Source organism: Leopardus geoffroyi, chromosome C1 (genome assembly GCF_018350155.1).
Source record: "Leopardus geoffroyi isolate Oge1 chromosome C1, O.geoffroyi_Oge1_pat1.0, whole genome shotgun sequence".
In the NCBI taxonomy this organism is placed as follows: Eukaryota; Metazoa; Chordata; class Mammalia; order Carnivora; family Felidae; genus Leopardus; species Leopardus geoffroyi.
The window spans coordinates 35564872-35589584 of NC_059328.1; the positions used below are offsets into that span (position 1 = coordinate 35564872).

Genomic DNA, 24713 nt, shown 5'->3' on the forward strand with positions numbered 1-24713 from the left:
TTAAGATACATAACAGATAAACACAGGGGAAGGGAAGGAAAAATAAGATAAAAACAGAGAGAGAGGAAACCATAAGCAACTCTTAAACACAGAAAACAAACTGAAGATTGCTGGAGGGGAGGTGGGTGGGGGGATGGGCTACATGGGGTGAGGGGAGGTGGGGGGTGGTGGGTATTAAGGATGGCACTTGCTGGGATAAGCACTGGGTGTTATTATTTTTTATTAAAATTTTTAAAAATGTTTATTTAGTTTTGAAAGAGAGAGAAAGCACGAGTGGGAGAAGGGGCAGTGAGAGAGGGAGACACAGAATCCAAAGCAGGCTCTAGGCTCTGAGCAGTCAGCACAGAGCCCAGTGTGGAGCTTGAACCCATGAACTGTGAGATCATGACCTGAGCTGAAGTCGGATGTTTAACTGACTGAGCCAACCAGGCACCCTGAGCACTGGGTATTATATGAAAGTGATGAACCACTGGGTTCTACTCCTGAAACCAATACTACACTCTATGTTAACTAATGTGAATTAAAAAAACAAACAACTATGAGGAGATATCACCTCACACCTGTTAGAATGGCTAAAATTAAAAACAAGAAACAACAGATGTTGGCGAGCATGCAGAGAAAGGGGAACCCTCTTGCACTGTTGGTGGGAATGCAAACTGGTGCAGCCACTGTGGAAAACAGTATGGACGTTCCTCAGAAAGTTACAAATAGAACTACTCTATGATCCAGCAATCGCACTATTAGATATTTACCCAAAGAATACAAGAATACTAATTCAAAAGCATACATGCACTCCAATGTTTACAGCAGCATTATCAACAATAGTCAAATTATGGAAACAGCCTAAGTGTCAAAGATGTGGTAATATATACACATGGAATATTACTTAGCACAAAAAAGAATGAAATCTTGTCATTTGCAATGACATGGATAAAGCTAGAGAGTATAATCCTTAGTGAAATAAGTCAGAGAAAGACAAACACCATATGATTTCACTCAGATGCAGAATTTAGTAACAGAACAAACAAAAGGGAAAAAAGAGAGAGGCAAACCAAGAAACAGACTCTTCTTTTTTAAAGTTTATTTATTTATTTTGAGAGAGAGAGAGAGTGTGCACACAGGAGGGGCAGAGAGAATCTCAACCAGACTCTGCACTGTTAACACGGAGTCCGATGTGGGGTTCAAACCCACAAACCAGGAGATCATGACCTGAGCCGAAACCAAGAGTTGGATGCGTAACCAACAGAGCCACCCAGGTGCTCCCAAGAAACAGACTCTTTTTTTTTTTTTAATTTTTTTTAACGTTTATTTATTTTTTTTTGTGAGAGAAACAGAGTGAGTGGGGGAGGGGAAGAGAGAGAAACAGAGAGTGAGTGGGGGAGGGGAAGAGAGAAAGAGGGAGACACAGAATCTGAAGCAGGCTCCAGGCTCTGAGCTGTCAGCACAGAGCCTGACATGGGGCTCGAACCCACAAGCTGGGAGACCATGACCTGAGCAGAAGTCAGAAGCCCAACTGACTGAGCCACCCAGGTGCCCCCCAAGAAACAGACTCTTAGCTATAGAGAACAAAATGTTGGTTACCAGAATCGTTGATTGGGGGGATGAGTTACATAGGTAATGGGGATTAAGGAATATATTGTGATGAGCACTGGGTGCTGTATGGAAGTGCTGAATCACTACACTGTACACCTGAAACTAATACACTGTATGTTAACTAACTAGAATTCAAATAAAAACTTAAAAATAAGAAATACTGCTTTGAAGGGAAGAAGAGAAATGGGGTAATAATTGGAAGGGGATGAAAACATCAAAGGCACTTTTTTTGAGACTGAAGATATTAGAGCATTTTTGTATGCTGATGGGATGAGTCTAGTAGAGAGGGAGAAATTAATAATGACAGAGGGGTGCCTGAGTGGCTCAGGTGGTTAGGTGTCTGACTCTTGATTTCAGCTCAGGTCATGATACGGTTTGTGGATTTGAGCCCCAAGTCAGGCTCTGCACTGACAGTGTGGAGCCTATTTGAGATTTTCTCTCTCTCCCTTTCTCTACTCCTCCCCTACTTGCATGCATGTTCTCTCTCTTACTCTCAAAATAAGTTAATTAAAAGAAACCTTTAAAAAAATGCCAGAGAGGGGCGCCTGGGTAACTCAGTTGGTTAAGTGTCCGACTTCAGCTCAGGTCATGATCTCATGGCTTGTGAGTTCAAGCCTCGTGTCGGACTCTGTGCTGACAGCTCAGAGCCTGGAGCCTGCTTCGGATTCTGTGTCTCCGTCTCTCTCTGCCCTTCCCCCACTCAGACTCTGTCTTTCTTTCAAAAATAAATAAACATTAAAAAAAATAAAAAACAAATAATGCCACAGGGAGGAGATAATTGCAGGAGCAGAATTCTTGAGAAAAGGAGATGGCATAGGACCCAGAACAAATATGTAGGACTTGCCCTTTTATGGGAGCAAAGATATTTCATAGATTTTTAAAAAAAATTTTTAATCTTGCAGTTCGAACTCATGAACCTCAAGATCATGACCTGAGCCTAAGTCAGACGCTTAACCAACTGAGACATCCAGGCGCCCCGAGATATTTCATAGATTTTAACAGAATATAAAGTAAAGTATATATGTACAGATATGGGGAGATGAGAAAACTTCATGTCTGACTGTTTCTATTTTCTCTGGTTCAGGGACTGAAAGTAGTGAGTCCATTCCTTTAAATTCCTACAAACCCTACTTAGGTCTTCCCAGGTGAGCAGGCCGTGTGAACACTAAGGAACCCTCAGAGTAGTTAGGGGAGGCATGAATGCACCACACTCTGGTGTCTGACCCGATAAGGTTTTCCTTAGTGCAGTGGTTCTCAAATTGTGATCTCTGGAACAGCAGCAACAGCATTCTTTTTTCTTTTTATTAAAAAAAATTTTTTTTAATATAACTTATTGTCAAATTGGCTTACATACAACACCCAGTGCTCACCCCAACAAGTGCTCTCCTCAATTCCCATCACCCACTTTCCCCTCTCCCCAACACCCCATCAACCCTCAGTTTGTTCTCTGTATTTAAGAGTCTCTTCTGGTTTGCCTCTCTCCCTCTTTATTTAAAAAAAAATTTTTTTTTTCAACGTTTATTTATTTTTGGGACAGAGAGAGACAGAGCATGAACGGGGGGGGGGCAGAGAGAGAGGGAGACACAGAATCAGAAACAGGCTCCAGGCTCTGAGCCATCAGCCCAGAGCCTGACGCGGGGCTCGAACTCCCGGACCGCGAGATCGTGACCTGGCTGAAGTCGGACGCTTAACCGACTGCACCACCCAGGCGCTGCTATTTTTTAAAATTTAAATCCAAGTTATTTAACATATAGTGTAATAATGATTTCAGGAATGTAATTTATTGACTCATCACTTACATATAACACCCAGTGCTCATCCCAACAAGTATCCTCCTTAATGCCCCTTGCCCATTTAGCCCATCCTCCCACCCAACACCCTACCAGCAACCCTCAGTTGTAGCAACAGCATTCTTTAAAAAAAATTTGTTAGAAATTCAAATTATCAGGCCCTATTCCAAACTACTGAATCAAAAACTCTGAGGACAGGGCCCAGAAACCGTTTTAAATAAGTACTCTTGGTGATTTTGAGAAGTTTGAGAATCACTGTCTTTGCAGGATGCTGAGAGTTTCTTGGAAGATTGTTATAGCAATTTCTTAGGTATAAAGCTGTCAGAAGCAAGAGCTTTTCATAATGAACCTAAGTATATGACAAGTGCTTTAAAAACACTGGAGACCAGCTGTGTTTACCTCTTCTCACCTACCTTTGTCTCAAAGGCAAAGCCCAAGTCCACAACACAATCCCATGAGTATGCCAGAAATTAATCTACGAGATTCAGGCCTCAGATAAAACCAACTCACTGAAGAAGGCTGAGTTTAAATTAAAAAAACATGCACTTTGGAGAAAAAAGTAAATAACAAGATAGAATTGAGGGAGATGTTGCAGAAGGATGTTTGATTTGGAATCAAACAGATTGCAGTTCCATAGGTAGAACTATCACTTACTAGTATGTGACCTTGAATAAAATACTTAACTTTTCTGAGTTCAGTTTTCCCATCTAAAAACATGAAGATGCCAAAATCTTACCTTGGAAGGGAGTCCATGACTGCAATCCTTTCTGAGTAAAGAGTCTAGAAGTAGTCCCAAGTTGCCATGCATTGTATCACGTGACCTTGGTCACAACAGATTGGACCAGTAGCTTTGGAATAATAATGCAATATTTCTACACTTCAGAAAGTGTAACTATGTCATGGCAGAGACAGTCTCCTATAATTTTATTCTGTATGGAGAAGTAACCAGAATGGTCTCTGTTTCTTTGCAATAAACACACGATTACCTTATAGGGTTGTTATGAGAATTATATGAAAAAAATGTGAGTATAATCTCCAACAGATAATGGCATATAACACTCAATAATGTAGCTATTCATTGGTAATGAGTGCTTCAAAGCCGTTAATGCCACAGCCGTTAATGCCACAGATAAAAAAGCCTCAGTACCCAAAACCAAAAACTCATACTTACCAGCCCCAAAGTAACTAAGTATAGTTACAGAGTCATTAAGTCTCATACTCTGAGTCTTTTAGCCCTGAGGATATGAAATGTATGTTTTAGGGGCTTCAGCCCAGAAGAGCACACTAAACTCCTAACCTGCAGTTTTCTCTTGTATTATTTTGTATGAGTGCCCAAGTTTGTTGTTGCTTTCTGGCATGGAGGAAGTATGGAGGAGTTGTATCAGAACTTGCAGAGTATGCTACACAGAGAGCTTTTCCAGTATAATTAAAAAGTGGGGCCATGCTTGGATTCAGGGTATGGAAGATTCTGAAAATAGGGAGAGTTGTGAGTATTAGAACTGCAAAACTGGCCTTGGAGCAGCGGACTCATACAGATAAATGATGACCAAAGAAGATGGCCTTGAATAGAAAAATCTAGAACAGAGAGGTCATTCAGGAGGCCACAGGTCTAATTTAATCTAAACATTTCCAAGGCCCTCAACCAGACCAGTGGTGATGGGAAATAAAAGGTGTGAATGGACACTGAATTGCAGTTTGAAGGCCAAGGCATCAAATGAAGTTGGTGACTGAATGTTGGGAATGAAAGAAGAATGAGTGCTTGACATTAAGTTTGGTAGAGTGAGGAATGGTGGTGCCAATGCCAGAGTCAGGGGACCCTTTTTTGGTAGAAGGCCTGAGTTCATTTTTGGATTTCTCAAGCTTGAGGTAATCAGGGGATTTTTCAGTGGAAATGGTCACAAGCAGCGCTAATATGGGACTGGAACTCAGATAAGTGGAAAGAAGATAAGGCTGAGATCAACATAGAGGTAAGCTCTGAAGATATGACATTAAAAAAAAAAAAGTTCTCAAGGGAGTATAGTGGAAGAAGAATAGAAGTCCAAGGCCCAAGTCTTAGAAACTGCCCTATGTCTAGAGGTCCATCTAGTAGTGATAAAGAAGAGCAAACTCAGGAAAAGCAAGAAAAGTGAGGTTGATAAGTATTTGGAGAGCCAGGCTAGTGCCATGCAGTAGAAGCCAAGGGAAGAGGTTTTCCCTCAGCAAAGACTTCTATGTGGTAACATCTGGAACAGATGTCAATAGCAAAGCACAATGCTGTGGAAGCAACACAAGTGAGTTCAGAATACTCTGGATAGCCTGTGTAAAGCCTGTATCTTCCACAGCTAGGCTAAAGTTCATTTAGCAAGACCTATGTAATGACTGATGGCAAGTGTTCACTAACACTGTTGCCAGGGGGAAAACTGGTAGGACAGACATAGTACTTCTCTGAGATAGGGGAACTTACCTAGCTCATCCCAGAGCTGCCTGCACTTATCTGTCATGCTTGTTCCTTGCTGCCTCCAGAGTGTGAGTCGTGGGTCAGCCATAAACTGCTCAGTTATCAGCGTCAGCATCCTGGCTCCATTGGAATCTCTCATCCGCAGCATCTCTCGAACCTGACACATAAGGAGGGGCCAGGGGTTGGTGACTGCACATCATGAAAAAGCAGGAGAAGGAAGGGGAGGAGAAGATGAAGTATCTAAGCACAACATATCCAAAGAGCCAAAAAGAAGCCTTCTTGTTCTACAAGCCAGTTCTCTGCATATATCAAGAAAGCCTGCTGTACACAATGAGATACCACTTCATATCCACTAGGATGGCTAGAATCAAAAAATCAGATAACAACAAGTATTGGTGATAATATAGAGAAATCAGATCCCTGACACACCATTGGTGGGAATGTAAAATGGTGCAGCCACTTTAGAAATCAGTCTAGCAGTTCCTCAAATGATTAACGTAGAGTTATATGACCTATCAATTTCAATCCTAGAGAGAAATGAAAACACATGTCCACAAAGAAACTTGTATAAGAATGTTTATAAAAGTATTATTTGTAATAGCCAAAAGATGGAAATAATACAAATATCCACTAACAGAGAATGCATAAACCAAAGTGGCATATCCATACATTAGGATATTATTCAACTAAAAAAGGAATTAAGTACACAGATACATGTTACAACATGGATGACCCTTGAAAATACTATGCTAGGTGAAAGAAGCCAAGCACAAAAGACTACATACTATATGATTCCTTCCCTATGAAAGTCCAGAATAGGGAAATATATAGAGACAGAAAGTAGATTAGTGGTTGTTTAGAGCTGGGAGAGGAGAAATGGAGGATAGGGAAGTGACAGGTAAAGGGTATGGGGTTTCTTTCTAGGGTGATGAAAAAGTTCTAAAGTTGACTGTGGTGATGGCTGCACATATCTGCGAATATATTAAAAACCACTGAATTGCACACTTTAAGTGGGTGACTTTTACAGTATGTGAATTATCTTTTACTGAAGGTGTTAAAAAAAAAAAAAAAAGAAAGACCGCCGTGAGAGCCCCCAGTTCCAAAAGACTAAATCTCTTCAAGGCCTCATCCAGCAGCCTTGGGTTCAAGGCAGAGGGATGATGGCTTCCTTACTAAAACCCACAGCAATGCTAACTTATTTAGAGTGGAGCAGAAGGAAGAGGACTACCAGGGTGAGTTTGTAGGGGTCTCTGGATGCCACCTGCTCGGGATCAGGTCTGCTCTGTTCAGCATCTCCCATTAGTTTTCAAGCTTTCAGGACAGATAGGTCAAGTGAGCTAGCTAAAATGCATGAAGCCAGAAGTGTGGTGAGGCCCGTTTAATTAAAATAAAAACAAAACAAAACAAAACAAAACAAAAAACCCAATACCTTTCATATCTTACCTTAGCAAACATTGAATTGAGTTGCTTTCCAGAGCCATAGTAACCACCCTGGGAGAGAAAGAGTTTCACTTGTTCTTTCACCTGTTCTTCATCCAAATGCCAACAGTTCTCATCATCAATGCTGGCCCCAGCTGTGGGGTCAGGGGCACCTGTGAGGAATGGGAATGGTGACATGAATCCCCTGAATTCATATGCTACACATTTGGCAGAAGGGGTACTCTTTGAGGATATTAAAAAACAGACGGCTTACTCTGCCTTATTCTGGGCTTTGTCAACTGTGTGGTCCTATAAATAAATGTAAGAGGGCTAATGCTAGTTTCACACTCACTTATGTTGCAGTTGTATTCCCTTACAAGGTCTGCAAATAACATTCTACGGGGAAAAATCCCAGAAGGAAATGCACAAACATGAAAAAAATGATACATTTTTTTCCTAGGAAGGTGACATTTCTTTCTTCTTCTTTTTGCCTTCCTATGAAGTTCAAAATAAGCCTTAAAGTATAGATATTATTGTAAAATAAAAAATACTTCCTTAGAAAATAAAAAAAATTGTTTTTAAAGTTCACTATAAAATTTAGCTTCTTAAGCAGAGTCAACACTTCTGAATTTCTAGAAACTTGCCCCTTAAAGCACAGGCAGAGGTGCATACAAGGTGTTATGTTTTATAAATTTATACTCAAAATATCTTTCATATCTGGTTCTCACTACAACACATTAAAACAGTTTTAGTTATTTACACATTCTTCTCCCCTAGTGCCCTGCTAGCCACTTGCTCACAGTTGAATCCCAAGTTGAATCCACAGCTGAATTGCCTATACCACAGTACTGGTAATGCGGCAGGCACCTAGGAAATATTTGTGGAATGAAAACGGAATCTTCTCTCACTTTCTCAAAGCCAGAGTCTTACGTTAAGTTTTTAGCAACCTGCCTCCAAGTTACAAAAGACTATTAATCAAATGCTCTATAGGTGTGGTCATGTAATAGAATATAAATTCACGTCATGTTTGGGGCACCTGGGTGGCTCAGTCTGATTCTTGATCTTGGCTCGGGTCATGATCTCGTGGTTCCTGAGATCAAGCCTTGTGCAGGGCTCTGTGCTGACAGCGTGGAGTCTGTTTGGGATTCTCTCTCCCTCTCACTCTGCCTCTCTCTCTCTCTCAAAATAAATACATAAAACATTAAATAAATTCATGTCATGTTTAATTAGTCTACCTTTCCTCTTGTCTTCCTAGTTCAAAGTCCTGCTCAAATGAAATCCAGGTCTACACAGAAAAGTTGCTTTTCAGCTAAGCTTTTTTAGAGCATCTTATTCTCCATGAAATCAGGAGGGTTCGCACATTCATTTATTCTACAAGTACTAATTAACACATATGATTGTCCAGTTTATGGTATCTACTATATGCTACTTTCTTCAAATGTATTATACTAAACACAGTTCTGATTATATCATTTGCCCACTCAGAGAAGTCTTCAGTGATGCACCATTTTTATTAAATTAAGTCCAAATGCTTTAGATTGGCATTCAAGGCTCTCTCTGCTCAGGCCTTATCTTTCATTTCTAGCCTTGTCTACCCTATATTTATGTTATGGTTCAGCTAGAAACTTAGCGTTCCCAGAAGTCAACCACATTTCCTTATGACTTTACTTCTGCTTTTTCCTTTACTTCTCTCCCACTCCTGTACCCCATTCTTTAGCCAAAAAAATGAAACTTCTCATTGTCAATATTGCCTCAGTCAGGGCTACAATGAGCAGTGGAAACCATAAAGTAAGTATACAGAAAGGCCAACACTGCTTAGCTCATTTGGCAAGAGAAGCTCTTTTTTATCCCCTAACTGAATTAACCATACAACCCACTGCTCCCTCCCTGTCAAAAGTATGTCCATCTTATGCTCACATGGATATAAAAGGAGTAATACTCTTCTTAGCACTTTATTATTGCTTTTCCTAAAGACTTGTGGCATTTTGCTGTACATCAGAATTGTGCATTTCTCATATATTCCCAAATAAATTGAAAATTTTTAAGAGTAGGTGTTCATTTTTGTACCTTATAGTGCCTGGCTCATTATAGCACTGAGTTAATATTTATAGAATAAACAAATGCATGTCTCATTGGCCATCTAGATTTAAGCTCCAGGTGGGTAAATAATATATCCTACACTTCTTTTGTATCCCTAAAGTGGCAAAGCAAAACAAACATACTCCTTATCCTTAAATACTTGTTAATAAGAGCCATTTTTTTTAGTGCTTCCTACATGCCAAAGTCTAAGCACTTTTTGTACATATCCTCACTAGAACATACTCTCCTTGAGGGCATAAACTGTTTTGTTTGTGCGCATATTTGCAACATGTAGAACAGTACCTGGCACACAGTAGGTGCTCAGTGATTATCTGGTGAGTAAATTCCAATGAACCCTCATAACTAGTCTAGAAGGTAGTATTATTATCCTAATTTTAAAATGAAAAAACTAAAGCTTATACAGGTAAGTAATGTAACAGGTGGGAAGTATATTAGCTAGGATTTGTATGTTGGTTTCTCTTCAAAGTCTGTTGTTCACTATAACACTGAACTTTGGCCTCCAGCCTCATCTAGAGGCTGTGACCCATAGCTGGTTTCAGGACCTTGAATGGAAAGCTGGATGGTGTGTCTAAAGATAGTCAAATCTTTCTTGGCCTATTTCACTATACAGAATATAGGACTAGTCAGAATAATGCATTTCCCCCCATAGTGAGGATAAAAGAGTTCTCACCAATACACTGATTCTCAAATGTTAATACACAGAATAATCACCTGGGTTTGTGTTCAAAATGCAGATTATAGAGTCTCACCTCCAATGATTCTAGTTTTCAGTAGCTCTATACAGACAGAACTGAGATAAAATGAGATACACTTTGTATAAACCAAAGACTGGGCATCTGAGTACCTTGTTGCCAAGAACAGGGATGAGGGAAGAACAGAAACAGTGCTCCAAAAAACAAGCATAGATGGTTTGAATACCAATTCTGACCCTTGGGTGGTTCAATTAGGATATGAAAAAGTAGGAGCAGAACCTAGTCTCCCAAAGGAGATGGTCTTAACTGGTTGGAAGTGTGGAGTGACATCCCCTCTAAAAATTCAAAGGGGTATAGAGAAAACTGGAGAATCTTCTGGGCCCAGGTGGTAGTAGTGGCAGCAGCAGTTCTGGAAGAAATAAGGCAAAGCTTATAAATACATAGTGTACAGAGAGGCGTCTGGGAAGATGGTGGCGTAGGAGGACGCTGGGCTCACCGCGTCCTGCTGATCACTTAGATTCCACCCACACCTGCCTAAATAACCCAGAAAACCACCAGAACACTAGCAGAATGGATTCTCCAGAGCCAAGCCTAGATGAGAGGCCCACGGAAGAGGGCAGGAAGGGCGGAGAGGTGGTGCGCGCTACACGGATTGGTGGGAGGGAGCCCGGGGGGAGGGGCAGCCCACTGGCAAAGCAGAGCCCCCAAGTCTGGCTTACAAAAGCGGAGGGGCCAGACGGAGGGTGTTCTGACAGCAAGCGGGACTTAACATCTGGAAGGTTATAAGTTAACAGCTCTGCTGGGAGAGCGGGAGGGCTGGAGGACAACAGGAGGGAGAGTTGTTGAGCCCTGGACAACAGAGCACAGCTTGGTGGGGAACAAAGGCACTTGCCAGCGGCATCTCCCTTGCCCATCCCCCAGCCAAAATCCCAAAGAGAACCAGTTCCTGTCAGGGAACTTGCTTCCACCGCGCAAATACCCAATGCTGTGCTTCTGCAGATCCATCCCTCCAGTAGGTCTGACTCCCTCCCGGTGCTGCAGGGCCCCTCCTGAAGCGGATCTCCGAAGGAAAAGCAAACTGAGCCTGACCCTCTGGCCCCTGTGCACCTTGCCGATCCACCCCAGCTAATACACCAGATCCCCAGCACCACAAGCCTGGCAGTGTGCAAGCAGCCCAGATGGGCCACGCCACCCCACAGTGAATCCCGCCCCTAGGAGAGGGGAAGAGAAGGTACACACCAGTCTGACTGTGGCCCCAGCGGTGGGCTGGGGGCAGACATCAGGTCTGACTGTGGCCCCGCCCACCAACTCAAGTTATTCAAGACAGCACAGGGGAAGTGCCCTGCAGTTCCGCACCACTCCAGGGACCATCCAAATGACGAAACAGAAGAATTTCCCTGAAAAAAACCTCCAGGAAATAACAACAGCTAACGAACTGATCAAAAAAGATTTAAACAATATAACACAAAGTGAATTTAGAATAATATTCATAAAATTAATCGCTGGGCTTGAAAACAGTATACAGGACAGCAGAGAATCTATTGCTACAGAGATCAAGGGACTAAGGAACAGCCAGGAGGAGCTAAAAAATGCTATAAAAGAGCTGCAAAATAAAATGGAGACAACCACAGCTCGGATTGAAGAGGCAGAGAAGAGAATAGGTGAACTGGAAGATAAAATTATGGAAAAAGAAGAAGCTGAGAAGAAGAGAGATAAAAAAAATCCAGGAGTATGAGGGGAGAATTAGAGAACTAAGTGATGCACTAAAGACAAATAATCTACGCATAATTGGTATTCCAGAGGAGGAAGAGAGAGGGAAAGGTGCTGAAGGTGCACTTGAAGAAATAATAGCTGAGAACTTCCCTGATCTGGGGAAGGAAAAAGGCACTGAAATCCAAGAGGCACAGAGAACTCCCTTCAGATGTAACTTGAATCGATCTTCTGTACGACATATCATAGTGAAACTGGCAAAATACAAGGATAAAGAGAAATTCTGAAAGCAGCTAGGCATAAACGTGCTCTAACATATAAAGGGAGACCGATAAGACTCGTGACCGATCTCTCTACTGAAACTTGGCAGGCCAGAAAGGAATGGCAGGAAATCTTCAATGTGATTAACAGAAAAAAAATATGCAGCCGAGAATTCTCTATCCAGCAAATCTCTCATTTAGAATAGAAGGAGAGATAAAGGTCTTCCCAAACAAACAAAAACTGAAGAATTCAACACCACTAAACCAGCCCTACAGGAGATCCTAAGGGGGATCCTGTGAGACAAAGTACCAGAGACATCGCTACAAGCATGAAACCTACAGACATCACAATGACTCTAAACTCATATCTTTCTATAATAGCACTGAATGTAAATGGACTAAATGCACCAACCAAAAGACATAGGGTATCAGAATGGATAAAAAAACAAGACCCATCTATTTGCTGTCTACAAGAGACTCATTTTAGACCTGAGGACACTTTCAAATTGAAAGTGAGGGGATGGAGAACTATTTACCATGCTACTGGAAGTCAAAAGAAAACTGGAGTAGCCATACTTATATCAGACAAACCAGACTTTAAATTAAAGGCTGTAACAAGAGATGAAGAAGGGCATTATATAATAATTACAGGGTCTATCCATCAAGAAGAACTAACAATTATAAATGTCTATGCGCTGAATACGGGAGCCCCCAAATATATAAAACAATTATTCACAAACGTAAGCAACCTTATTGACAAGAATGTGGTAATTGCAGGGGACTTTAATACTCCACTTACAACAATGGATAGATCATCTAGATACATGGTCAATAAAGAAACAAGGGCCCTGAATGATACATTGGATTAGATGGACTTGACAGATATATTTACAACTCTCCATCCCAAAGCAACAGAATATACTTTCTTCTCGAGTGTACATGGAACATTCTCCAAGATAGATCACATACTGGGTCACAAAACAGCCCTTCATAAGTATACAAGAATTCAGATCATACCATGCATACTTTCAGACCACAATGCTATGAAGCTTGAAATTAACCACAGGAAAAAGTCTGGAAAACCTCCAAAAGCAAGGAGGTTAAAGAACACCCTACTAAAGAATGAATGGGTCAACCAGGCAACTAGAGAAAAAATTAAAAAATATATGGAAACAAATGAAAATGAAAATACAACAATCCAAACGCTTTGGGATGCAGCGAAGGCAGTCCTGAGAGGAAAATACATTGCAATCCAGGCCTATCTCAAGAAACAAGAAAAATCCCAAAAACAAAATCTAACAGCACACCTAAAGGAAATAGAAGCAGAACAGCAAAGACACCCCAAACCCAGCAGAAGAAGAGAAATAATAAAGATCAGAGCAGAAATAAACAATACAGAATCTAAAAAAACTGTAGAGCAGATCAACGAAACCAAGAGTTGGTTTTTTGAAAAAAATAAACAAAATTGATAAACCTCTAGCCATGCTTCTCAAAAAGAAAAGGGAGATGACCCAAATAGATAAAATCATGAATGAAAATGGAATCATTACAACCAATTCCTCAGAAATACAAGCAATTATCAGGGAATATTATGAAAAATTATATGCCAACAAACCGGACAACCTGGAAGAAATGGACAAATTCCTAAACACCCACACACTTCTCAAACTCAAACAGGAAGAAATATAAAACTTGAATAGACCCATAACCAGCGAAGAAATTGAATCAGTTATCAAAAATCTCCCAACAAATAAGAGTCCAGGACCAGATGGCTTCCCAGGGGAATTCTACCAGACATTTAAAGCAGAGATAATACCTACCCTTCTCAAGCTATTCCAAAAAATAGAAAGGAAAGGAAAACTTCCAGACTCATTCTATGAAGCCAGTATTACTTTGATTCCTAAGCCAGACAGAGACCCAGTAAAAAAAGAGAACTACAGGCCAATATCCCTGATGAATATGGACGCAAAAATTCTCAATAAGATACTAGCAAATCAAATTCAACAGCATATAAAAAGAATTATTCACCATGATCAAGTGGGATTCATTTCTGGGATGCAGGGCTGGTTCAACATTTGCAAATCAATCAACATGATACATCACATTAATAAAAGAAAAGATAAGAACCATATGATACTGTCAATCGATGCAGAAAAAGCATTTGACAAAATTCAGCATCCTTTCTTAATAAAGACCCTCAAGAAAGTCGGGATAGAAGGAACATACTTAAACATCAGAAAAGCCATTTATGAAAAGCCCACAGCTAACATCATCCTCAATGGGGAAAAACTGAGAGCTTTTTCCCTGAGATCAGGAACACGACAGGGATGTCCACTCTCACTGCTGTTGTTTAACATAGTGTTGGAAGTGCTTAGCATCAGCAATCAGACAACAAAAGGAAATCACAGGTATCAAAATCGGCAAAGATGAAGTCAAGCTTTCACTTTTTGCAGATGACATGATATTATACATGGAAAATCCGATAGACTCCACCAAAAGTCTGCTAGAACTGATACATGAATTCAGCAAAGTTGCAGGATACAAAATCAATGTACAGAAATCAGTTGCATTCTTATACACTAATAATGAAGCAACAGAAAGACAAATAAAAAAGCTGATCCCATTCACAATTGCATCAAGAAGCATAAAATACCTAGGGATAAATCTAAGCAAAGATGTAAAAGATCTGTATGCTGAAAACTATAGAAAGCTTATGAAGGAAATTGAAGAAGATATAAAGAAATGGAAAAACATTCCATACTCATGGGTTGGAAGAATAAATATTGTTAAAATGTCAATACTACCCAAAGCTATCTACACATTCAATGCAATCCCAATCAAAATTGCACCAGCATTCTTCTCGAAACTAGAACAAGCAATCCTAAAATTCATATGGAACCACAAAAGACCCCGAATAGCCAAAGTAATTTTGAAGAAGACCATAGCAGGAGGCATCACAATCCCAGACTTTAGCCTCTACTACAAAGCTGTCATCATCAAGACAGCATGGTATTGGCACAAAAACAGACACATAGACCAATGGAATAGAATAGAAACCCCAGAACTAGACCCACAAACGTATGGCCAACTAATCTTTGACAAAGCAGGAAAGAATATCCAGTGGAAAAAAGACAGTCTCTATAACAAATGGTGCTGGGAGAACTGGACAGCAACATGCAGAAGGATGAAACTAGACCACTTTCTTACAGCATTCACAAAAATTAACTCAAAATGGATAAAGGACCTGAATGTGAGACAGGAAACCATCAAAACACTAGAGGAGAAAGCAGAAAAAGACCTCTCTGACCTCAGCCGTAGCAATTTCTTACTTGACACATCCCCAAAGGCAAGGGAATTAAAAGCAAAAATGAACTATTGGGACCTCATGAAAATAAAAAGCTTCTGCACAGCAAAGGAAACAATCACCAAAACTAAAAGGCAACCAACGGAATGGGAAAAGATATTTGCAAATGACATATAGGACAAAGGGCTAGTATCCAAAATCTATAAAGAGCTCACCAAACCCCACACCCGAAAAACAAATAATCCAGTGAAGAAATGGGCAGAAAACATGAATAGACACTTCTCTAAAGAAGACATCCGGATGGCCAACAGGCACATGAAAAGATGCTCAACGTCGCTCCTCATCAGGGAAATACAAATCAAAACCACACTCAGATATCACTTCACGCCAGTCAGAGTGGCCAAAATGAACAAATCAGGAGACTATAGATGCTGGAGAGGATGTGGAGAAACGGGAACACTCTTGCACTGTTGGTGGGAATGCAAACTGTTGCAGCCACTCTGGAAAACAGTGTGGAGGTTCCTCAAAAAATTAAAAATAGGTCTACCCTATGACCCAGCAGTAGCACTGCTAGGAATTTACCCAAGGGATACAGGAGTATTGATGCATAGGGCCACTTGTACCCCATTGTTTATAGCAGCATTCTCAACAATAGCCAAATTGTGGAAAGAGCCCAAATGTCCATTAACTGATGAACGGATAAAGAAATTGTGGTTTATATACACAATGGAGTACTATGTGGCAATGAGAAAGAATGAAATATGGCTCTTTGTAGCAATATGGATGGAACTGGAGAGTGTTATGCTAAGTGAAGTAAGCCATACAGAGAAAGACAGATACCATATGTTTTCACTCTTATGTGGATCCTGAGAAACTTAACAGAAACCCATGGAGGAGGGGAAGGAAAAAAAAAGAGGTTAGAGTGGGAGAGAGAGCCAAAGCATAAGAGACTCTTAAAAACTGAGAACAAACTGAGGGTTGATGGCGGGTGGGAGGGAGGGAAGGGTGGGTGATGGGTATTTGGGAGGGCACCTTTTGGGATGAGCACTGGGTGTTGTATGGAAACCAATTTGACAATAAATTTCATATATTGAAAAAAAAAAGAAAACATGAAAAAAAAACTGAGAACAAACAGGGTTGATGGGGGGTGGGAGGGAGAGGAGGGTGATGGGCATTGAAGAGGGCATCTTTTGGGATGAGCACTGGGTGTTGTATGGAAACTAATTTGACAATAAATTTCATATATTAAAAATAAATACATAAATATTTAAAAATTTTTTAAAAAGAAAACAAATACATTGGAAATTATAAAAATAATATAAAGGTAAGGTATTATTATTCTTGTAATAAGATGATAATGTATTAAGCTTGCAAACCCAGATATTAAAAATATTCTGTCAAAAAAATAAAATAAAATAAAATAAAATAAAATAAAATAAAATAACCCCTTAAAAAAATACGTAGTGTACAGACTATAGAGAACTGCTGGGATAGGACTAGGATAACGCAAAGCCTTGAGAGTTACTATCAGTAAAATTTCAACTAGAACTTCAGAAGGGTTTGTTTATTTGATAGGAAATAAAGGAAGGTAAACTATGTAAATGTTTGGTGATCTACAAGGAACCCAGGAGATGAGAAGCAGAGCTGCCAAAATGGGTGGCTGCAGCAAAAAAGGGAGTGAGTCAATATTTGAGGCATCTAGGTAAAACTACTACAAGGAGTTGGTGTGACTGTTGAAGGAATGAAAGTCATCTGGGAAAGCATGAATCGGCAAAAGGCCCTAAGGAGGATTTTCCAAGACATTTTCATTTACTCAATAAATATTAAATGAGAGCCTACTATGTGTCAGGATCTGTGCCAAATACCGGATATATGGTGATAAACAAAGTAGATATATAGTGCCTATGCTTGTGAAGTTGATAGACTGGTTGGGGAAAGGGACATTAAACAAATAATTACACATGTACATAATTGTGTGAGAAGAAAGACAGGTTAAAGAAGTTTTCCCTGAGAAAGTGACATTTAAGTGAACACCTGAGGAAATGAATTAGGAGTTGCCTAACAAAGAGTGGAGGAAATACTGTATTTTTTGCTCAAAAAAGCATAAAGTCATAAATTATTGTGATAATCAAGTACATTTATACTAAGGGAGAGAGGATAGGAAGAGTATTCCAAGAAGAGGGAAAATCACATGAAAACCTAAGCAAAAGCCAGACCAGGCAAGGTTTTGTAGGCCATATGAAATGTAGACTTTATCCATGACAAAAATCTATAGTTATAGAAAAGTTACTTTGTGTGGAGAATGGAATAGAAGGGAACAATAGTGAATATGGAAAGATAAGTTTGAATACTATGGTAGCAATCAGGTGGGAGATTATAGGAGTTTTGACTTAGGGTTATGGCAATATCAATAGAGAGAAGTGGAAAAGGATGAAATATACTTTGGAGGTAAAATTAACAGGTCTTGCAATGGAATGCACAAGGATTATAAGTAAAAAGTATTAGGGATGACTAGAAGATTTCTATCAAAATCCAGTGGCTAGATGGTGGTGCTATTTGGTATCTGAGTAAGTTTGGGGAGGAAGATAAACTCACGTTTGGATATGTTGATTTGGGGATGTCTCCATTGTATGGAGACATGTATAGTCAGTTGGATATAGGAGAAGTGATCTGTGAGCCATAGTACATAGATGACATTTAAAGTCAAGGATATAGCTGAGATTGCCTATAGAGATCATGTAGAATAAGAATAGGAGAAAACTTGGGGCACCTGGGTGGCTCAGTCAGGTTGGGTGTCCAACTTTGTCTCAGGTCAGGATCTCATGGTTCGTGGGTTTGAGCCCCATGTCGGGCTCTGTGCTGACAGCTTGGAGCCTGGGGGCCTGCTTCGGATTCTGTGTCTCCCTCTCTCTCTGCCCCTCCCCTGCTAGCACTCTGTCTCTCTCTCTCAAAAAAATTAATAAACATTAAAAAATATTAAAAATATATATAAAAAGAAGAGGAGAAAACTTAAGATTAATCTGTATGAAATGTCAAAATTAAGGGTCAGAGAATACAGGAGGGTAGAGCATGTAGGAATGAGTGAACAAGAACACAGATAGTCTTAATTAGATAAACTAGGCCTGGAGTTCATAAGCAGCCTCTCCAGCTGTCTCTCACTAACTTCTAGGCAAAATCTTTTTTAAAAATCCTTTGGTTAAAAAAACAAGATAAAAATGTCTCTACGTATGTTCATGTTAGTCTTGAGTACGAAACTAATTGACCTCAGTAGTGGTAAAGTAAACCCAGTCAGTGTAAATGTTATAGTGTGAAATTTTCCACAGGACTGTACGAGAAATGGTAACAAATGAAGATAAAATAGAAAGCATGTCTTTTATAAATAATTATGAAACAAACCATCATGTGGATTAAGGCTCCAAGTTAGCACTTAGGCTTCAACAATGAGACCTGTCCTGAGGGAACTACTAAGTCTGTGGAACCAATTTTTCTTTCATTCTTAAACATCCTTTTTAAAATTATAAAAATAATACATGATTTTATATAAAATATACTATTCATAAAGAAAATAAAATACACCTATAATGCCACCAGCCATAGATTACTATTATTAATATTATGGTGTATTTCCTTCCAGTCTTTTTGTCCTATACGCATATGTGTGTGTGTGTAGACATGTGCATATACACACACTGCTTTTTAAATTAAATTAATATTTTATTTTTTTAAATGTTTACTTTTGAGAGAGAAAGAGTGTGAGCACAGGAAGGGCAGAGAGAAAGGGGGACAGAGGATCCAAAGCGGCTCTGTTTTGACAGCAGTGAGCCCAATGTGGGGTTCAAACTCACAAACTGTGAGATCATGACGTGAACTGAAGTTGGACACTCAACCAACTGAGCCATTCAGGTGCTCCGGACTAAATCAGTATTTTATTTTATTAAAAGTTTTTTAATGCTTATTTATTTTTGAGAGAGAGAGAGAGAGAAAGTGGGGGAGGGGCAGAGAGGGAGGGAGACAGAATCTGAAGCAGGCTCCAGGCTCTGAGCTGTCAGCACACAGCCCGATGTGAGACTCAAACTCATGAACCATGAGATCATGACCTGAGCTAAAGTCAGACGCTTAACTGACTGAGTCCCCCAGGTGCCCCTTAAATTAGTATTTTAAAATTAAAATATAAATTATTAAAAGTGTACAAATCTTAAGCAAACAGCTTGTTGAATTATCACATAGCCATTATAACAGTGTAACTATCATTGAAGTCAAGAAATAGAATACTAACAGCATTCTAAAAGCCCCTTCACAAACATTATCTCCTTTCTTCTTCCCCCAAATTAACCACTATCCTAACCTCTAAACAGGGACTTGTTTTTGAACTTTATAAAAGTAGAATCATACAAGAGTTATTCTTTTGTGTCTGGCTTCTTTCATTCAACATCATGTTTGTAAGATTCCCCCATACTTTGGGGCACAGCAATAGTGCTTAATTTATTTTCACTGATGTACAATATTCCATTATGTGAATGTATCAATTTATTTAGTCATTCTGTTGATGGACATTCAGATTGTTTCCATTTTAGACTGTTACAAATTATGCTACTCATTTCCATTGAGTAGACATCTAGAAGAGTTTCTGGGTCACAGCATATGCATATGCTCAACTTTAGTTAGATGATACTAAACAGTTCACAAAGTGACTGCAACAATTTATACCTGCAATATATTAGTTCCTACCTACAATAGTTCCAGTTGCTCAGTATCTTCACCAATAGCTGCTGACAGTTTTTTTTAACTTTTTTTAACGTTTATTTATTTTTGAGACAGAGAGAGACAGAGCATGAACGGGGGAGGGTCAGAGAGAGAGGGGGAGACACAGAATCTGAAACAGGCTCCAGGCTCCGAGCGGTCAGCACAGAGCCCGACGCAGGGCTCAAACTCACGGACCGCGAGATCGTGACCTGAGCCGAAGTCGGACGCTTAACCGACTGAGCCACCCAGGCGCCCCTGCTAATGACAGTTTTAAAACTTCAGCTATTCTGGTGGATAGGTAATGGTATCTCACTGTGCATCTCCATGATTACTAATTAAAGTAACTTTTAATATGTTTATTAAATATCTGGATATCCTTTTTGTCTAGTGCCTTTCTGTGTCTCTTGTCAATTTTACTATTTGTAAGAGTTTTTCTTATTATTAGTGTTTATTTTTGAGAGAGAGAGAGCAAGCAGGGAGGGGCAGAGAGAGAGGGAGATGGAGGATTTGAAGCAGGCTCTGCACTGACAGCAGAGAGCCTGATGCAGGGCTTGATCTCACCAACCATGAGATGGTGACCTGAGCTGAAATCAGGAGTCAGACACTTAACTGACTAAGCCACCCAGGTGCCCTGGGGTTCTTTATGTAATTAGGATATAAGCTCTTTGTCAGTTATATATACTATAAATACCTTCTCCTATTACCTACCTTTTTAGTCTTTGAGTGGTAACCTTTTGATAAAAAGAAGTTTAAAATTTTAATGTAGCCCAATTCTTAAATCTTTTCCTACTTAAGAAAAATTTTCCTACTCCAAGGACATGAAGATATTTTCTCATGTTATCTTCTATATACTTTATTGTTTTACCCTTCACATTTATATCTCCCATCTATCTGCAATTGATTTTTCCGTACGGCATGAGATAGGAATTGAGGGTTTTTTTCCCCCACATGAATATATCTAACTAATCCAGCTCCATTTGTTGAAAAGACTCTTCTTTTTCCACTGCTGAGCATTTTTTAATGTTTATTTATTTATATTGAGAGAGAGAGCATGAGCGAGGAAGAGGCAGAGAGAGAGAGAGAAAATCCCAAGCAGGCTCCACACTCAGCACGGAACCTGAGGTGGGGTTCAATCTCACAACTGAGATCATGCATGACCTGAGCTGAAATCAAGAGCTGGATGCTTAACCAACTGAGCCACCCAGGTGCCCCTCCACTGCTGAGCATATAGTTAAATCCTTTACTTAGGAAACTCACATGCTTTTGTTCTAGAAAATTTACTTATTTCATTGATGAATTCCTTACCTCTGTTTTCAATTTTTGGAAATCCTATTATTCAAACAATGGAATTTCTAGGACTTGTTTTCTTACTTTTTGACAATTTTTTTTCTCCTGTTTTTCATCTTTTTGTCTTTTTGCTCTACTCTGTGGGAGCTTTCCTTAACTTATTTTCCATCACTTAGTTTTAGAAGATTTTGCCATTATATTTGTAATTTCATTAGTTCTTTCTGTTGTGTGAACTCATTTCTACAGTATCCAGTTCTTATTTCATGGTTGCAATATCTTCTTTTACTCCAATGATAATATTATTAATACTTTTTCAAAGTTTTCTTCTCTCTGCATAGTTTCTATTTCCCCTAAATTGTCTTTCTACCTTTGTTAGCTTTGGTCTGTATCTTCCATCATATTCAACATTGTTGACTATTCACTTCTTGAAACTCAGTTCTATGCTGACTTTGATAATTACTAGCTTTTTCTCATTTCTCATTCTACTTTGCTAATTTCTATACTGACTCCTGCTTGTATCACCTGTATATGCATGGCTGTATTCATTTAATAAACCCTTATTATTTTCCAGGTACCATGCTAGGTGACAGAGACTCAGAAATTAATAAAACATGGTTCCTAACCCTACTCCTCAAGTCACCTTGCTTTTCTCAATGTATCAAATCTCTCTTCATGGATAAGCAGCAATTGAAGCCCTGACCAAGATGCTGTATGCCAGAGAATCTTACGGTATGGAGTTACCAAATCAAATCACAGAGCATAGAGCACTGGTAGATGTAGAAAGACAGTCTACCAAAGGGGACAAGGCAAAGTCTAGGTAAAACCACACATAGGGGCTTAAGAAAAAAAAAGGTTTTAAGGAGGTGAGGAGCACAGCAATGCCTGGATCCATTCTTGGGATTAAAAGCAGGCAGCTAGCAGTTTTAGAAATCTTATTCCTGCTTTTTAATTTTGTTTTGGTGAGGAGCAGAGTTTGGGAAAGAGGAGAGGGAAGATGTTCTAAGTGTTTCAAGATTTAGCAGGGAAGAGAAACAAGACTCCAAATATCCCTATGCTAATAACTCCAAAATTGTGAGTTTTGCCCACAGTTCTAGATCCATATATCAAACTGCCCAACAGAAATCTTTTCCTATAAGAGTGAAAACATATGGTATCTTATGTGGATCCTGAGAAACTTAACAGAAGTCCATGGGGAGGGGAAGAAAAAAAAAGGTTAGAGAGGGAGAGAGCCAAAGCATAAGAGACTCTTAAAAAACTGAGAACAAACTTAGGGTTGATGGGGGGTGGGAGGGAGGGGAGGGTGGGTGATGGGTATTGAGGAGGGCACCTTTTGGGATGAGCACTGGGTGTTGTATGGAAACCAATTTGACAATAAATTTCATATTAAAAAAATCTTTTCCTAATTGTTCTACAAGTATCTCAAACTTATATTGAATTCATTTTCCTCCTTTTCTTTTAAGTTTATTTATTTTGAGAGAGAGAGGGAAAGAGAGAGAGAGAGGAAGCATGAACAGGGGAGGGGCAGAGAGAGAGAATCCCAAGCAGGGCTCTGATAGCACAGAGCCTGATGCAGGGCTCAGCTGGTTGGATACTTAACAGACTGAGCCACCCACACACCCCAAATTCATCTTCCTCCTAAATTCACCCCTCCTCTTATGTTCCCTCAGTGAATGACAACATTATCATCAAGTCCATCAACATCATCCTAGCTAGACATTCTGGAATTCAGTTTTGTCTCATCTTTCTTTTCTTCATCGTCTTCACCCTCCCCACTCATCCTATACAGCAGATATTGAATCCAGTCCATGTTACCTCTAAGATATCTCTATTCTCTGTCCCCTTTTTCATTATCATTGCCAATATCAACATTGGTTAGTAGAAATAGATTAGGAAAGGCCTTGTGGAATACTAGGGAAGCTGGGAGTAGAAAGCTAGTATTAGTATGGAATAGACACAGGTACAGAAGTAGTAGTTCCTGGGGAAGGTTGAGGATCACACTCAAGTTCAGTATGGCAACCTAAGCCTAACTTCAGAAAATAAGATGGGTGGTGTAACAAAAGATAAAAATTGCTTTAGCACAGTGGTAAAGAGGGAAGAGGATGGTTTTGGCGACAGCAGTGGTATGAACAAGACAGGTGCAATAAGGTCCTCAACCAAGATGGTCACATGAAGAAAAGGCAAGAGAGCTTGGAAATAGGCAAAAATTCTGAGAAAGAGTCAATGGGAATAAAGCATGAAAACAGGGCACAACCTAGTCATAGGGGTACAGAGCAGTATTTCTCTTTGGTGCTACAGACCTTGGGATGAGGCAGAACTCAGGTTTCTAAGAGCTCTAGAGTTAAGGAGGCCAGAGAAGTAGAACAGCCTTACTATGTGGGATGAGAGATATTTGAAGCTACTCTTTAAGAGTATCACTTAGAGAGGGCTCAGTTATTATATATATACCACAGCTTTCTGTATAAAGCAATAGAAGATTATTTCTGCTAGTTAGCAAGAGTTCCTGGAAGCCTGTCGGTCTGACTACCCTTGTTTCTGAGGAGTGGTGAGGTTGTGTACAGGACTTGATTAGTTCTATTGAACAACTGGGAGAGGCAGAACCTTTCGCACATGGATTACAATATCATACAGACCATCCACCTGGTCTCATTGCCTCTTTTATATTAGTACCAAAATTATCTGCTAAAAATAGATAGTATAGAGAAGCATAAAAACCTTGAGTTTTGAAGTCAAGTGTGTATGGGTTATAATTTCCTTATTTAAAAAATGGAAGTGGTTAAAACACCTATTTCACAGAGTAGTTTTGAAAGCTAAATGAATCAACATATGTGGAGTCCTTTGTATCATACCTGGAACATAGGATCTAACAAACAAAACGCCTTCTCAAAATTCTTCAGTGGTTTCCTGTGATAAAGTCTTTACAACCTGGTTTTATTATAAAAACAACTATTTGTTTCAAACTTAGCTGTCTTTTCTTTCTTCCCCTACACCCCTTTTCTTCCCTTTAGAGAGAGATGGAGAGAGCATGCAAGCATGGGAGATGGGCAGAGGGAGAGAGAAAGAGAATACCAAGCAGGCTCCATGCTCAGCAGAGAGCCTGACACAGGGCTTGATCCCACAACTCAGGGATCATTACCTGAGCTAATATCAAGAGTGGGACGCTCAATCAACTGAGCCACGCAGGTGCCCCAAACGTATCTGTCTTTTCTACTAGATTATAAGCTACTTGAAGGCAGGAATCATGTCTGTTTTATCAACAATCAGCACTATTGCTTGCACAGAGCAGGTTCTCAATATATACTTGTTGAATGAGTAAGTGAGCACAATACTAAAAGATGCTCTTTAGAATGACCCTGATGCTATGTAGGATCCTAAAATGTT

At 39.7% G+C, this 24713-nt stretch overlaps 1 protein-coding gene across 2 annotated transcripts in view; it reads right to left on the reverse strand.

Annotated features, from left to right (window-relative positions):
* The window catches only part of ZSWIM5 (zinc finger SWIM-type containing 5), a 256910-nt gene that overhangs the window by 47234 nt on the left and 184963 nt on the right, over window positions 1–24713 (reverse strand). For both annotated transcript variants that reach the window (XM_045477128.1, XM_045477127.1), the window contains exons 3-4: window positions 7264–7412; window positions 5827–5977 (exon numbers count right to left, since the gene is read on the reverse strand). In XM_045477128.1, coding sequence (XP_045333084.1) covers window positions 5827–5977; window positions 7264–7412 — 300 coding nt within the window. The remainder of the gene's footprint in view (window positions 1–5826; window positions 5978–7263; window positions 7413–24713) is intronic.